General features: G+C 40.0%; 1 protein-coding gene across 2 annotated transcripts in view; it reads left to right on the forward strand.

Moving 5' to 3' along the window:
* The first annotated feature begins 12,092 nt into the window (after window positions 1-12,092).
* ATL1 (atlastin GTPase 1) overlaps window positions 12,093-16,479 on the forward strand; it is an 88,974-nt gene continuing 84,587 nt past the window's right edge. For both annotated transcript variants that reach the window (XM_013993393.3, XM_013993394.3), the window contains exon 1: window positions 12,093-12,195. In XM_013993393.3, the coding sequence (XP_013848847.1) occupies window positions 12,162-12,195 (34 nt within the window). In that variant the 5' untranslated portion in view covers window positions 12,093-12,161. The remainder of the gene's footprint in view (window positions 12,196-16,479) is intronic.

A 16,479-nucleotide genomic window follows, 5' to 3' on the forward strand; every position in this document is an offset into this window, starting at 1 on the left:
TATTGAGATCCTTAAGAGAGAATAGGGAATAGATGCCAGGTGGGAGATTTCTAACTGTTAAAGACATGTTCAGCACAATTATCTTGGTAACCCTCAGGGAGAAGTGATAATCAGAGTGTTTGACTACAAGGATCCTTGGTGGTGGCTTATGAACACCAAGTCTAGGAGTGAATGAAACTAGCAGCCTACTTAAGGGCTCCATGACATAAGTAAACAGAAAATTCTAGGTCTGTTGAGCAGAAATCTAAGTCAAGTCACTGTAGTGGAGATTCAGGACCTATCATCTGATTCATAAACTAAAGCCAGTTCACAAACCTAAAGTTCCTTAATTAAGGGGGATACCAGCTTTCTTTGAGGAAGGATTCTGCAGTGCAGCCAGGTGTAAATAACAAATATTTCCTGAGGCAATTCCAAGAGAGACTTAAGTCCTTTTACTAGGGGATTGTGAACTGAGGAATGGGAAACTCCCACATTTTCTAAAGGTTAATAAATTTTGGCCCTGAATGTTAATCATTGCAGTCTCAAAACACAACTAAAATTCCATTGATCAAAGTAGAGACTTAAAATCAAGTGATATATAAACAAGTCATACAACTTTATGTTAAAAAACAAACAGCCCATGAGAGTTGCCATCGTGGTGTGTTGGAAAGGAATCCAACTAGGAACCATGAGGATACGGGTTCGATCCCTGGCCTTGTTCAGTGGGTTAAGGATTGGGTTGTTGTGAGCTGTGGTGTAGATCGCAGACACGGTTCAGATCTGGATCTGGCGTTGCTGTGCTCTGGTGTAGGCTGGCAGCCATAGCTCTGATTGGATCCCTAGACTGGGAACCTCCATATGCGCTGGGTGTGGCCCTAAAAAGCAAAACAAACAGCCCAATCAAAAAAATGGGCAGAAGACCTAAATAGCTATTTGTCCAGAGTAGGCATACACATAGTTAACAGGCACATGAAAAGATGCTCTACATTGCTAATTATTAGAGAGATGAAAATGAAAACAGTAATAAGCTATCACCTCACACTTGTCACAAGGGCCGTCATCAAAAAGTCTACAAGTAACAAGTGTGGGAGAGGATGTGAAGAAAAGGGAACCCTTGTACACTGTTGGTGGGAATGTAAATTGTTGTAGCTGCTGTTAAAAACAGTATGGAGCTTCCTCAAAAAACTGAAAAGAGAACTGCTATATTATCCAACAATTGTTGGGTATAAACATGGAAAAAATGAAAACACAAATTCAGAAAGATATATTTACCCCATTGTTCATAGCAGCACAATTTACAGTACCCAAGACATGGAAGCAAGTGCCTATCAATAGATGAATGGATAAAGAAGATGTCACACACACACACACACACACACACACACACACACACACACACACACAATGGAATATTACTCAGCCATTAAAAAGAATGAAATTTTAGAGTTCCAATTGTGGCCCAGCAGAAAAGAATCTGACTAATATCCATGAGGGTGCGGGTTTTTTGTTTTTTGTTTGTTTGTTTTGTTTTTGTGTGTGTGTGTGTGTGTCTTTTTGTCTTTTTAGGGCCACGCATATGGAGGTTCCCAGGCTAGGGGTCAAATCAGAGCTGTAGTTGCCAGCCTACACCACAGCCACAGAAACATGGTATCTGAGCCTCATATGTGACCTACACCACAGCTCAGGGCAATGCCAGATCTTTAACCCACTGAGAGAGGCCAGAGATCATGGATGCTAGTTGGGTTTGTGAACTACTGAACCACGACGGGAGAACTCTGAGGGTGTGAGTTTGATCCCCAGCCTCACCCAGTGAGTCGGGAATCCAGCATTTCCATGAGCTGTGGTGTAGGCTGACAGATGTAGCTCTTAAACCACCCCCTAACCTGGGAACATCCATATACCACGGATGCGGCCCTAAAAAGCAAAAATCAATCAATCAATCAAAATCAAAGCTATGAAATTCTGCCTTTTGCAGTAATGTGGAAGGACCTAGAGAATAATATGCTTAGTGAAGTTAAGTCAGACAAGGAAAAACAAATATTATATATTACTTACATGTGGAATCTAAAACAGTTATACAAATGAAAGTATATGCAGAACAGAAAGGGACTCTCAGTTATAGAAAACAAACTAATTGTTACCAGCGGGGAAAGGAAAGGAGGGAAGGGAAAATTAGAGGTCCAGGATTAAGGGATACAAACTACTATGTAAAAAATAGATAAGCAGCAAGTATATAAGTATCACACAAGGAATTATATTAATTATTTTGTAATAACTTTTAATGGCAAATAATCTGCAAAATACTGACTCACTATGATAAACACCTGGAACTAATATTGTAAATTAACTGTACTTCAATTAAGAAATTTTTTTTAAAAAGAAAAGAAACAAAATGTAATGTTGTTTCAGGTCCATTTCATAGTGGGTACAGTGGACTTGAAGACCTTCATAGGATTATTTTTGTAGTCCCAAAATGTATGTGAGAATAGCTCTATCGGATAGGAGAATAGCCTACATATATTTATGTGGAGTAAAGGGTAATAATTGGAAGGGCGAAGTAAAACCTCCCTAGCTGACCTCTCTCCTGTGCCAAAGTAGAAAATCAAAATCAAACTTTTTAGTGGGGAAATTACAGATATTAGTTCCACAATGAACAATCTGAAAGCTATCTTTCCCTTTTAACTCATCTATTTCACTCATGTAATAGCCAAATTAGTTTTGGAAAATGTCTATTAAAAATTTAATCAGTTCTTTTTTTTTTTTTTTTTTTTTTGTCTTTTTGCTATTTCTTGGGCCGCTCCCGCGGCATATGGAGGTTCCCAGGATAGGGGTTGAATCAGAGCTGTAGCCACCAGCCTATGCCAGAGCCACAGCAACGCGGGATCCGAGCTGCGTCTGCAACCTACACCACAGCTCACGGCAACGCCGGATTGTTAACCCACTGAGCAAGGGCAGGGACCGAACCCGCCACCTCATGGTTCCTAGTCGTATTCGTTAACAACTGCGCCACGATGGGAACTCCTAATCAGTTCTTGATGTCAGTCATAGTTGTAGGCCACATGTAGAATCTTTACTAGAATAAAAGAGCGTAGCCCTTGGAACCTAGAATATAACTATTGACTTGAAATACAGAATGTAGCTTTTTCTTCAATTCCTATCAACAGAAATAATCAGAAGCACTTTGCCTTCAGATGACTGGGACAGCACTGTCACTGTCTTACTTCAGGGCTGTTTAAGCACCTCAGTTTTAATATGGTATTATTCCAAAAGGACTTTTGTTTCCTTGACATCTAGTAGAAGATCACACTAGTCTATTTTATCTTGATGACTTTGTGCAAATTGGATTGGTGAGCAGAAAAGTAGCTAACCTTAAAAAAGACCCTTATATCAGAGAATGCGAAATAAACCCAGTTCAGAGAGCTGCATCTTCGTGAAATTTCTAACAACCCAGTGGAGGTACTCCACCTTGCATTATCCACCTCAACGAAAGATACACAGTTTGAATCTTGGCGCCACCATATTGCATTTGCTACTTACTGACCCTTTACCATGTAATCTATATGACTACCAGTTTTTTATGTGACTTGGGAAACAGAATCCCCTACAGAAGGCCCAGATTATGGCACAAGCTTCACTGATACTTCAAATTTAGGATTCAGCAGACTCCATAATAAGAAAGGATACTATATGGAGTTTCTTGCCTGCCCAATAGGAGAATCCCAGTGCACAGCCCTAGGGTTTTAGAATAAGAACGTCCCGTTATCTGTTAACACCTGTTCTCATTTGTCTCGCTATCAGGGCTTGGCAGATAATAAACACCTGACCACAAGATTGTAAATGATTTTGTGACATGAACTGCTTTTTAGGCACAGTGTTATCTAATTTACTGAATCATAAACTGAATATGGGTAGCACAATTCCGTTGTCAAATGGAAAGCTATATACTTGGGCAGCCTGAGCGAATCTGGAATGCCACAAGTGAAGTACATGGACTAACTTTTATTGTACCTACCCCTACTTCTTTGCCACATTTATTTTGGAACCATATCTGTGGGCTTATGGTCATTTAGCAGAAGAAGCAAAAGCTTGGGCCTGGTTTATTAATGGTCTAGATGACATACTGGCACCAACCAGAAGCATAGAGCCACTGAATTATGGCTCTACTTCATAAGTAGAAGTAGTCCTAAATTTAGAAGTAGTCCTAAAAAATAGTGATGAAGAGGAATTCTTCCAGGGGGTGTAATTTTGACTAGAGCATCTGGTTGTCCTCTTTGTTAAGAATGAGACACAGGCTGAGGTATGGTTCTGTACTGATTTATGCACAGTAGTTAATAGGTTAGCAATAACTGGGAAAGAAGGTCAGAATAAGGAATCCAGTGGGAGATGTACTGTGGATGGGTTCTCAAAATTGGTCCAGAATATGAAAGTATCTGTGAAGCATTTGACTGTCCACAAGAGGGCATGCATCCCAATAAATAGGTTTAAAAGATGATCTGCCCTATAATGTCATTCAGCCTCTACCCAGTCACCCTAGTATTAGTTCGGTGGTGCCACATGGCAGTAGGAATAGAGGTTAAACGTGGATTCAGTGACATGGCCTTCCACTTGCCAGGGATAATACAGTTATGGCCAGTGTGCAGTATTTAATCTGCTTATAAAGCAGAGGCCACTGTGGAGACCCTAGTATACTATTCCCTAGACAGTCCAGTCAATCACCTGGACTGGTGGCAGGCTAATTAAACTAGATCCCTTTGATTATGGAAGGAAGAGCTGTTTGTCCTCATAGAAATAGATACATATTCCAGATACAGGTTAACCTTCCTTGCTTGGAAAGCTTCTACCAGTACCACAATTCATGGACTTACAGAATACCTATTTCATCTCCAAGCAACATTAATTTTGAGCAAGAAACTCATTTTACTCTGAAGGCAGTATGGCAATGGAGTCTTGCCCATGGTATTAACTGATATTAACTCAAACCCATCACTTAGAAGCATCTAGTATGATAGAAGGGAGGAAAGGCCTGCTGAAGGATCAGTTGCCTGAGAGATAACCTCTGTGAGAACATGATACAGGATTTAACTCCGTGGTCAATATATGTTGCCATCTATTTGCGGGGGTGGAGATAGGAGTGGCTCTTCTATTATTCCTAATTATTCACTTTTTGGTTCCTACAGCATGGTCTGTGAAACATTGGGTTTGGTGGATCTGAAAGCCCTAGTGCCCAAGGGACAGATACTGTCCCCAGATAACCCAGTCACTGTTCCTTTAAATTGGAAGCTGACACTACCTGGCTTATATGAGATCTTCAGACGACTGAGCCAGTAGTTGCAGATGGTGTCATTATACTGGTTGGGATGATTGGTCTTAATTACCAAGGAGAAATCGGTTGTTTATCCACAGAGAATAAGAAGGACTATGTCTGAGAGAACAGACTTGTTGCCCAAGAGGAGGGGGCAGGGAGAGAGATGGACTGGGAGTTTGGGGATAGTAGATGCAAACTGTTACATCTAGGATAGATAGACAATGAGGTCCTACTGTATAGCGTGAGGAGCTATATCCAGCCTCCTGGGATAAACCATAATGGAAAGGAATATTAAAAAAGAATGTGTGTATGTGTATAACTAAGTCATTTTGCTGTATTGTACAAATTAGCACACCATTTTAAATCAACTATATACTTAAATAAGAAGAAGAAGAGGTCTTCTGGAACCCCAGGTATACGCTAGGGTAACTCTTGGTTTTCATATATCCAAAATTACTGAACAATGGGAAACTTCAGCAGTCTGGTAAAGATAAGACCATTAATGGAGTTTTTGCTGTGGTGCAGTGGGTTAAGAATCCAACTGCAGTGGCTCAGGACTCTATAGAGGTGCGGGTTCAATCCCTGTCCCTGGTGCAGTGGGTTAAAGGATCTGGCATTGCCACAGCTGTGACATAAGTTGCAGCTGGGGCTCAGATTCAGTCCCTGGCCTGGGAACTTCCATATGCTGTGGATGCAGCCATCAATCAATCAATCAATAAAAGGTCTTAGAGCCTATGGGTGTAAAGTTTGGATAACCCACCAGCTAAGATGCTAGTAGAGAGTAAGGGGAAATGGATCTTGGACATTATGCTCAAAAGTAATCCTCTCTCCTCTTTCCTTAATATCAGAACCACAATTTTATGGGCGTTTTCCTAGTGGCTATGTCCATCAAAGGAAATTTGAGACCCTCTCAGGTTCTAGGGGATAAATATTGATTGGCCTAGCCTTATTCCTTTGTTAAGGGGATGGTTTAGGCTTAGACAATTCTGTACAAGACAAATGAGGAGAAGTCTGTTGGAGTGCTTTTAGAAGGTTTTCCTTTTAACAAAATGCCCAAGACATGGAGCTGCCTTTTTCTGTTTCTGGGTATGGCTATCTGCCTCTCATGACTGGAATGGCAGATGCTATTTTGGAACTGTTGAGAGGAACCCACTTTAGAAAATAAGTTCACACACAGGATGATGGAATGCAACCTGGGTCCTTGTGAAAAAATCTGGTGGTGTCCTCCAATACCTATCTCTCTTCTTTCTGTAACATCAGAGTCCCCAAATTTTAGTTAAATACATGATATTTTTATCAACTAGGTGGGACATATATTGGTCAGTGACATTTGTGTCGAGATGATAATGTGAAACTTCTGGGTTGTACCCTTAGAATGGATGTATCCACTTTTTCCTTTCCTTCCCTTCTGTCTGGCTGGAATGAGGATGTAAATGTCCAAGCAGCCATCTTGGATTGCATGCTGGAGTCCGAAGTTAATGATAGAAGAAAGTGTAAAGAGCTTGGTTTCCTTGATATTTTGAGGCTGCCGAATTAGCCCTGAATGTTTTATACTCAGATATTTCATGAGAGAGAAATAAGTATCTGTCTTAAGCCACTATAAATTTTAATAGCAGCCACATTTTTATCCTAATATAATCAATGATGATGTTAAACTGATGACTGAACCACCATAGAACTAACGTGTCTTTAAAAATATTATATGATGATAAATGTCCTTTTTGTTTAAGCCATTATGCTATACAGCCAAAAGCATTCAAACTGATATACTTTTCTAAGATTGCTAGTTATAGAAGGAAGGAGCAAGTTGGATCATCAATTATTGAGAAACTCCTGATTGAGAGTGTTATTTTCTTATGATTGGGGAAAATGAGTGTGGGGAAGGAACTCATAGAAGAAATAGTTGAGGATACAGGAGGGAGAGAATAATTTATGGAGTAATATCCCAAAGGAGTCAGGGAGAAAGAGGATCTAGCGTACTAAAGTACAAATACCTTTTCTTCTTTTTTTCTGTGATTTAAAATAAACTTGACTTTGACTTAAAAAAAAAAACTTATTGAGATATAATTCACCAGTTTAAATTATATAACTTAGTGATTTTTACTGTTTTCACAGTTGACCAGAATTAATTTCACCATCAGTTTTCAAATATTTTATCACCCCCAGAAAAACCTCATATTCAATAGCAGTCACTCCCCAATTTCTCCCCAATCTCATACCCACCCTCTCTAGCCTTGAGCAACCTTTAATCTACTTTCTGTCTCTATAGATTTGCTAGTTCTGGGCATTTCGTATAAATGGAATCATAGTATGGGTCTTTGTGGTTTGCTTCTTTCAATTAACATAATGTTTTCAAGGTCTGTCCATGGTGTAGCATTTATCAGCACCTCATTTATTTTTATAGCTAAATAATATTACATTGGTATATGTGTGTGTGTATACACAGACACACACACATACCACATTTTGGGGGGGGCATGCCTACAGCATATGAAAGTTACTAGTCGAGGAATTGAACCTGTGCCACAGCTGCTGTAGGGACTCTGGATCCTTAACCCGTTGAGCCACAAGAGAACTCCTGGATATACCACATTTTGTTCATCTCTTCATTAGTTATTGGCCTGTAGGTTGTTCCACCTTTTGGCTACTATAAACAATGCTGTTTCGAACATTCCTAAACAAGTTTTTATGTGAACATATGTTTTCATTTGAGTATATATCTATGAGTGGAATTCTGGGCCATATGGTAACTCTATGTTTAACTTTTTGAGAGGCTGCCACACTGTTTTCCAAAGAGGCTGTACCACTTTATACTCCCACTAGAAGTGTCAATTTTTCCATATCCACACCAACACTTTTTATTGTCTTTTTTTTTTTTTTTTTTTTTGGTCTTTTTTTTTAGGGCCGTGCCCACGGCATATGGAGGTTCCCAGGCTAGGGGTCAAATCAGAGCTGTAGCTGCCAGCCTATGCCACAACCACAGAAACACGAGATCCAAGCCATGTCTACAACATACACCACAGCTCAGGGCAATGCCGGATTCTTAACCCACTGAACGAGGCCAAGGATGGAACCTGTGTCCTCATGAATGTTAGTCAGATTCGTTTCCGCTGAGCCATAATGGGAACTCTAGTTGTCTTTCTTTTTTATTATAGTCATACTAGTAAGTCTGAAATGGTATCTTGTAGTTTTTAAAAATTTTTGCTTTGCATTTCCCTTGTGACTAAAAATGTTAAATCATCTTTTCATGTGCTTATTGAACATTTGTTTATCTTCTATGGAGAAATGTCAGTTTAGATCTACTGCCTATTTTTAAAATTCACTTATTTACATTTTTACTCTATCATGCTGATACCTCAGATTCCAGTTCAACACCACAGGGTTCATTCTATCCTTCCCCTTTCCTTATTATAACTTTATCTCCAACAGCAAGAAATCTGGTTCTGATTGTGTACCACATATTTATTCAATATTAGTGAATACATAAATAATTTTAGAATTGCTAACCTATGTCCTGGGAGAAAAATAAATTATGAACTAAAGAATAATAGCTGTGTGTACAGTTTTTGTCTTTAGTCTTAGAGTATACGATCAAAATGCTATTTTCTAAAGCTCCTCAGCTTATTCAGCTGTAATACAGTTAGGTTCATTCCTTTTTTTTCAACTGTTTGTAATTCCATTTTAAGTTCCTCTCTCCAACCCCTGTACCCTGATTGATTTTGGTTATTTATTTTGGAGAATGTAAAACACTACCACGGCTCTAACAGTCAGGGCTATATAAAAAGGTTATACTCAAAGAAGTATCAGTCTTCCTAACCCTTCCTACCCTGTTCCAGTTCTTCCATAGCTTTCATCCTTTTCCTGTTCTTCCATAGCTTTCATCCTTTTCCTGCCCATCTCCCAGGTGACTGATCTCATTGGTTTCTGGTTTATTATGCCTGTATTTCTTTTGCACCAATGAGTAGGTACATTTATTTTTTGATATTCTTTTCTTTCTTGCAGGATAGATAAAGTATCTATACTTTGGGTGTTTTTTTCTGTGTAACAGTTTATTCTGGAAATCAGTATGTGTCAGTTCATAAAGATCTTCTGTATTCTTTTTGTGGCTGCATATTATTCCATTGTGCAGATGTATTATAGTGTATTCAACCACTTTCCTATATGGGCATTTAGGTGATTTCCAATACTTTGCATTTACCAAAAATGCTGCAACAAATTACTCCGTATGTATTATCATATTGTCAGAGGTGTTTCATTAGAATTGATTAAACTTATGATTAAAAAAATACGTTCTAACAGTGTCCACTGAAAGAATAAACAGTGAAACTCCATTCAAGCAAAGAGCACAGCTAGCACTCAGATCTTGGTTTCTGAATTCCTTTTCACATCAAAAGCAGAACTTCTTGGAGGAGTGGTTAATCCTAGTTCTGAGGCAGAGAAAATAGAGGGGAAACTCGAAACATTTTCTTACTCCAGAAAACAAGAAAAATAATTACAGACAAATAGGACATCTTAAAAGGACAGGGCTACCATTGACTTAAATTTAGGACAATTTGAACATTGGAAAGAATAGTGATGGTGAATAATACAATAAAAATTTTTTTAGATTTCATGAATCCATGATAGTACTCAACAAAAAAAGGCAGGAGAGGAAATGCCAGCTACTAAATGTGAAATGTAAAAGAAATGGTATAATTATTTTTAAATCATCATTTTAAAATCACTACTGTAAAGGATACCAGGGGATGCTAAAAACCATTGGATTGAAAGTTCTTGGCCAAGATATTCATAGTCTTAAATATTATCTCACAGATTGCTTATTTATTACACAGGGAAAAGTTTTTTAAAATAAATTTCTTTTTTTAATTAGGGATAGATATTGAATTATGTATATAAATTTGGGGGCTAGAATCTACTGTACTTTTTTTTAATGGGATTCATCTGAAAGGGATTATCAGGCTGGCATAGGAGCCAAAAATTACAGGAAAAAAGTACAAGAGGACTGGCGTAGGCTGGTGGCCCTAGCCTGGGAACTTCCATATGCCACGGGAATGGCCCAAGAAATAAAAAATAATAATGATGATAATAATAAAAAAAAAAAAGAGAGGAGTCTGGAGTTCCCATCATGGCTCAGTGGTTAATGAATCTGACTAGGAACCATGAGGTTGCGGGTTCAATCCCTGGCCTTGCTCAGTGGGTTAAGGATCCAGCGTTGCAGTGAGCTATGGTGTAGGTTGCAGACGTGGCTTGGATCCTGCGTTGCTGTGGCTGTGGCGTAGGCCAGCGACTACAGCTCCAATTAGACCTCTAGCCTGGGAACCTCCATATGCCACGAGAGCAGCCCTGGAAAAGACCGGAAAAAAAAAAAAATACAAGAGGAGCAGAACACACTTCTTTTTGTTCTGTTAATTTGATCTGTAGGTACGGGGTAAGATAATTTCTGTTTTCCAGTATTGTCTCATTAGTGTTTAGGGAATGCAGCTCTATTGAACACAGTCCCCTCTTTAAAACCGTAATGTAAACCTGGTTTACAGTGTTCTGAGGTCGTAGTACCATTAACTGAAATATTGAATGCATTGAATTTGGCAGTGATGAGTGAGAGAAGTGCCAGTAGGAAAACAAAGTGAAGATGACCTCGGGCAGTTTTGAATTCAGCTCTGGAATGATGATTTTTCTCTCCTTAAGAGAGCTTACAACTAGAAGAATAGATTTGGGAATCAACAGCATGGAAGTCCTGTCTGAAGCCATCATAATAAATTACATTGAGGGAACAGGGAGTGAAGAGTTGCTTATGATGAGGAATAAACAGAGACCAAGAATATGGTAATTAAGAGCCTAGCAGTAATCTCCTAGGCAGAAATGATCTGTGTAGAGTGTGTGGGCAACAACCAAATGCAGGAGAAAACTGTATGAGGATGTGAGGAATGGGATAATGGTATCTTGAGAATCCAGTAGTGTGAAGGGACAGGGTTTCTAGGACACTAAAAATTAGCTTTATAGGTAAAGAGCAAGAAACCAGTAAAAAATGAGATTGAGAATGTTTTTTAAAATATTTATTGCCTTTTGGTTTACTATTCGAAATTGTCTACAACCTTTGTTATTGCCAACACTCTTCCAAACTGTGTAGTATGACTTTACTTAGAATATTTGCCAGTATGACTCCAGGCTATATTCCTGCAAATCTTGTGGGAAATTTTGCCTACTAAACATGGAGTTAGAGATTATGATGAATCTCCAGCTTTTGTTCATCTGTTCTTAATTTAAACTGGCTATCCTAAATTGAAAGGACGGGCCTGTTCAGGATACATGTGCAAAAATACATGATACCCTCTTTATTAAATAGACTTGCTTTTAAATTAGGGAGAAAATTGTGCCCTTGTAGATAAATGCAGATTATTTTAACTTCTTTGTCTATATAAATATTGCCAGCATGTTTGTACTAATATGTAACTGTTCTAAGAAACAGGTATCTGAACATCCAGTATTTTGCAGTATATTGGTTTGTGTATTTCTGACAGTGTAATACTGTTAAGTTCTTTGAGAGTGTGTAAAGGGGTGCTGTTTATTTCTATGTATTTTCCATTGAAAATGTTGCAGTACATCGTCTGTCACTGTCTTCAGGCCCTGGGGGTGGGCAGAGGTAGGGAGGGTGTGACGCTGGTATTTGTTTGAACTAGGGCTTGTGATGCTGAGCTTGGTTCATCCGCTTTCTCCTCCCTTCTCCCCACTCCTTCGCACCAGCGCCACAGCAACATCCTCAGAGCCTGTGCGAACTGCGCCCAGCGCGGGCACAGAGCCTCCCACCTCCAGGAACCTACGCCCGGGAGAAGAGCGAGCGCAGTGACAGCGCCTCGCCGCCACCAGTCCCCAGACCACCATGGCGAAGAGCCGCAAGGACAGAAACAGTTGGGGTGAGTAGCATACGGTGACTTCCGCAGCCTGCTTTGGAGCCGAGGAGGGTTAAGGGCTGTTCGGCACCAGCATCCAGGGCTGGGAGATGGCCATAGCCGAGCTGCTCCCTGCCCGGTAGGAGGAACCATAGCCCAGCGGTACTTGTGAAACCGGCATCGCGCCATGGGGCGAGGGCTGCAGCTACACACAGGCCGGAGACTCCTGATTCCCCCCCAAACCCCCACCTCCCGCCCCAGTCCTCCTCCTCCCAGCATTTGGACAGCACCCGCCCGGTTACCGCTGTGGGACTCGTTGGTTCCGCTTTAGGGATAGGTTGGCAGGAGGGCGATGAAAGTATGCAGGGGACTGTTGTTACTTGGCCAAAAGGGCGAGGGTCGGAGATCCGCAGCCCTTTTCCTCAGCAACTGCGAGTTCGCCCGGCCTGGCAGGGCGCGGACTCCTGACGGGCGGCGGGCGGTGTTGGAACAATGAGGCGGAGCACGCTGGGCCCAGGTCCCAGCGTCGCAGACCCAAACAACCCCGGTAAAGGGGCGCCCGCTTGGGAATTCCCTAGCGCTGCAGTACTTGTTTTAATTTCGGGGTTAGGTGGGGAATTTGGAAAGAAGGGAAGCAAAGTTGTTTTCAGCCTTCTGCCCCACCCCGACCTGGCACTCCATTCAGGCCAGCCCTAAGGGTGGCATTGTTCTTAGATTTTACCTTTTGGAGATATTGGGCTCATGATTCAGCACCAGGCCGAGGGGAGGGGGAAGGAGAGGCTAGGCCCAGTGGGTTCACGCCGCGAGTGGGTGGGCGGTGCTCACGCAGGCGGAGAATTGAGAGCTCGGTGATGCAGGAGAAATCGCAGCCCCGCCTGCTCCGCTGCTCCAGACTTGGTTGAGGACGGTTAGTGTGGGCAGGTTGGGCGTCTTTTTCCTCTTTGGGCTCACCGGACTTCTAGTCATAGTGCCAAATTCACTGCCATCTTAGGGCATTTTATTTTCTGCTTCATAGGAGATCTCGGACCATTGTGGCCTAATGGGTAGGGAAACATTTTGTTCATTATCTTCGAATTGTTATTTGGAAAGTTTATATCCACTAGGACTTCAGAGCTCCTTGGTTGATTCTCTTCCGTGTCTCAGTGACATTCCTTCTATAACTGGCTATGTAAAAGGTATACATTTAAATTTTATTGGTTACTTTGGTTATTTTTAATGAAAATTTGTTGTCTTTTATCAAAATATCATATTTTTCTTTGCCTCTGTTTGGTCACAGGACCAACTTAACTCCCAAGTAGGCAAAATCTACATTTGAGAGACTATCCAAGGTTTGTGGTAGATGTGAGGAGCTGGATCAGGGAGGTCTGTCTTTAGTTGTCTTGAATTTAAGAGAAAGACGTTCTATTTTATTTTATTTTATTTTATTTTATTTTATTTTATTTTATTTATTTTGTCTTTTTGTCCTTTTAGTGCCGCACCAGAGGCATATGGAGGTACCCAAGCTAGGGGTCTAATCAGAGCTGTTCCTGCTGGCCTACTCCACAGCCACAGCAATACCAGATCCAAGCCGTGTCTGCGAGCTACACCACAGCTCGAGGCAACTCCGAATCCTTAACCCACTGAGCAAGGCTAGGGATCGAACCTGCAACCTCATGGTTCCTAGTCAGATTCATTTCTGCTGGGCCAAGACAGGAACTCCAGCCATTCGATTTTATGATATTACCAAATCCCATTTTCCGTAGGAGTGAATATTGCAATAACACTGTTTCCTTTGCCTCTTCTAAAATATGTGTAAACTTTTTCAGTGTCCCCTTTCCATCCTTTCCCTTGGCTTCCAGAATAGGAATTTCTTAAACACTCACAGTTAAGGTGTGTGTGTTCAAATCATTTTTGTTTTTAATTTCTGTGTACGTTGACTCAACCCTGTTAAAAACAGGCATGTGAAAATTTATTCTGATGATTAAAATTTTTCTCATTCATTAAGCTTTGTATCATTATTTTCAAAATTTCCTTTTGTTACAGATTTCTTATGTAGTGGAGATTTTTTTCTTTCCTGGAGATGTTGGTCTCAGATTTACATAAAAATCACATTTGGAACTTACTAGAAATGCAGTCTCATGTCTTCTAGCCAGAGCTTTTGAATCAGTAGGTCTGAAATAAGATCTAAGAATCCACCTTTTATTTATTTTTATTTTTTCTGGTTTTTAGTGCCACACCCGCACTAAAGGAGGTTCCCAAGCTAGGGGTCCAAGTGCAGTTACAGCTGCTGGACTACGCTGCAGCCACAGCAACACCAAATCCAAGCTTCATCTGTGACCTACACCACAGCTCACAAAACGCCGGGTCCTTAACCCACTGAGCAAGGCCAGGGATCAAACCTGCAACCTCAAGGTTTCTAGTTGGACTTGTTCCCACTGTGGCACAGTGGGAACTCCTAGGAATCTGCCTTTTAATTAGCATTTTAGGTGATTAAGAAGTAGATTGTCTTTGGATGTTACTGAAAAACACTCTCTTAGATTATTCACATTCGATAGAAACATATTCTAGATGGTTTACCCAGAAGTCAATATAAAAGGTTTGAGTCAAATGATGAATAAAGAAAAGTACCACAGTCACTACATGTTCACTGGAAATTTCGCAGAAAAGAAATAGTGGAATTGTGGAGTCTTCTTTTGATGCTCTATGGAAATGCTTTACTATTCAGATTTTTCTTTGCTGTAAAGTATATATGACATAAATGACTTAGCAAATGTAGCATATGGGGTAGGATATAGAGGTGTTTGGCAAAGATGTTAGCCATGTCTATCTAGATTCCATTTTATTACTAGTATCATGTATAATACCTAGCATGTAATAATAATAATTAATATCATTGAGCTAATATCCTGTTAAATAGGTATTATAATCCTCATTTTACATATTAAAAGGTAAATAATAGAGCGAGGACTCCAACTCCAGCACTTTGACTTCAGATTCTTTTATCATAACCAGTATTTTGTTGATGGATATTTTATCATAACTTACTGCATTGTATACAGCTATAGTTTTCAAGACACATTTGCCTGAGTTATTGCATTTGATCTTTAGCCTCTTAAGTTGTCAGGACATATTCCCTGTTTGCAGATGAAAAAACTGAACCTCAGGTTAAATAACTTGGTGAAAGTCACGTGGTATTTAGTAAGTTAAGAGACTGAGATTAGAACCTAGAATTATCTTCTAAATTATTTTCTATAGTGTAATGCTGTGGAATGTTTTAGTAAGATAATGGGGCATGGTGTGAAGTTAATAGAGAAAACAGGCCCTCATTGAAGGCAGAAGTTTCTGATGAGAAAAAAACTCAGGTGAGAGCTTAGAAAAGAAGGCAGTGAACTGACTTTATCATTGAACTAAATAAATATTTTTTCAGATGACTTAGAAATCAAAGGGCAGAGAGGAAAGATATATTATCCAGAATTGGAAAATGTAGGATTTCCAAGAAAAGGGCAAGAGAGATATTTGCAAAATCTGTACAGGGGATCTAAATTCACATAAGAATCCTGTAGGACCAATTAACAGGTATTATCTTTATCTGATGGTCAGAGACATAATAGGTCCTATAGGAGCCACGAAAGTGAGAAAATAGAAGAGCATCTCTGCTGACACCAGAGTTGGGGGTGGTATTTGAGAGTCATACCCCGACTACAACGAGAAGCAAGTCTGTGCTTCTAAAACTGAGAATCCCACCACCTGTGTCTGTATCTACGCTGACCTAGAAGTCTGAATGAATTGCATTTAAAGGCAGTTATTCAAAGGTAGGCATTATTGTCTTTATTTCAATATGTAATGATTCTGAGACTCAGAGAGCATAACTTCCCAGAGGTTTGATAACTTATAGATCTAGGATTTAAATTTAGGGTTGTTTACTTCGTCCATGTGATAAGGACAAGGAGTTAAAATATAGGATGTGAATAGGTGCCACAAAAAGCCTGTCTAGGTCTCAGGTGGTATAAGAAAACAGTGCTCTACAAACTCGATCACCTAGAAAAGAAGGCTAGTGTAGAAAATAAAGGAGACAGATGAATATCAGAAACAGTAGCCCAGAAAGCAGCCTTTCAATATTGGACTTAGAGCTTACCTACTCCCAGAAACAAAACAGAAGTGCACCTCTTTTTATTACTTGTTTTTGTTAATTACAGTTGCTTAAAAACTTGGAATACCACTTGGGAATTTGAGTTTTCTACAATGTAACAGAAACTGTCAGTCCAATATTGCCTTAGAAAAATAATATTTGCCCTAAAGTGTCAACTTTTCCTGCCCCTGTCTTAATTT

This window comes from Sus scrofa, chromosome 1 (assembly GCF_054392235.1).
Source record: "Sus scrofa isolate SSC_HxYL_T2T_F1_AM1 chromosome 1, Sscrofa_HxYL_maternal_Yorkshire_Landrace_v2.0, whole genome shotgun sequence".
NCBI lineage: Eukaryota > Metazoa > Chordata > Mammalia > Artiodactyla > Suidae > Sus > Sus scrofa.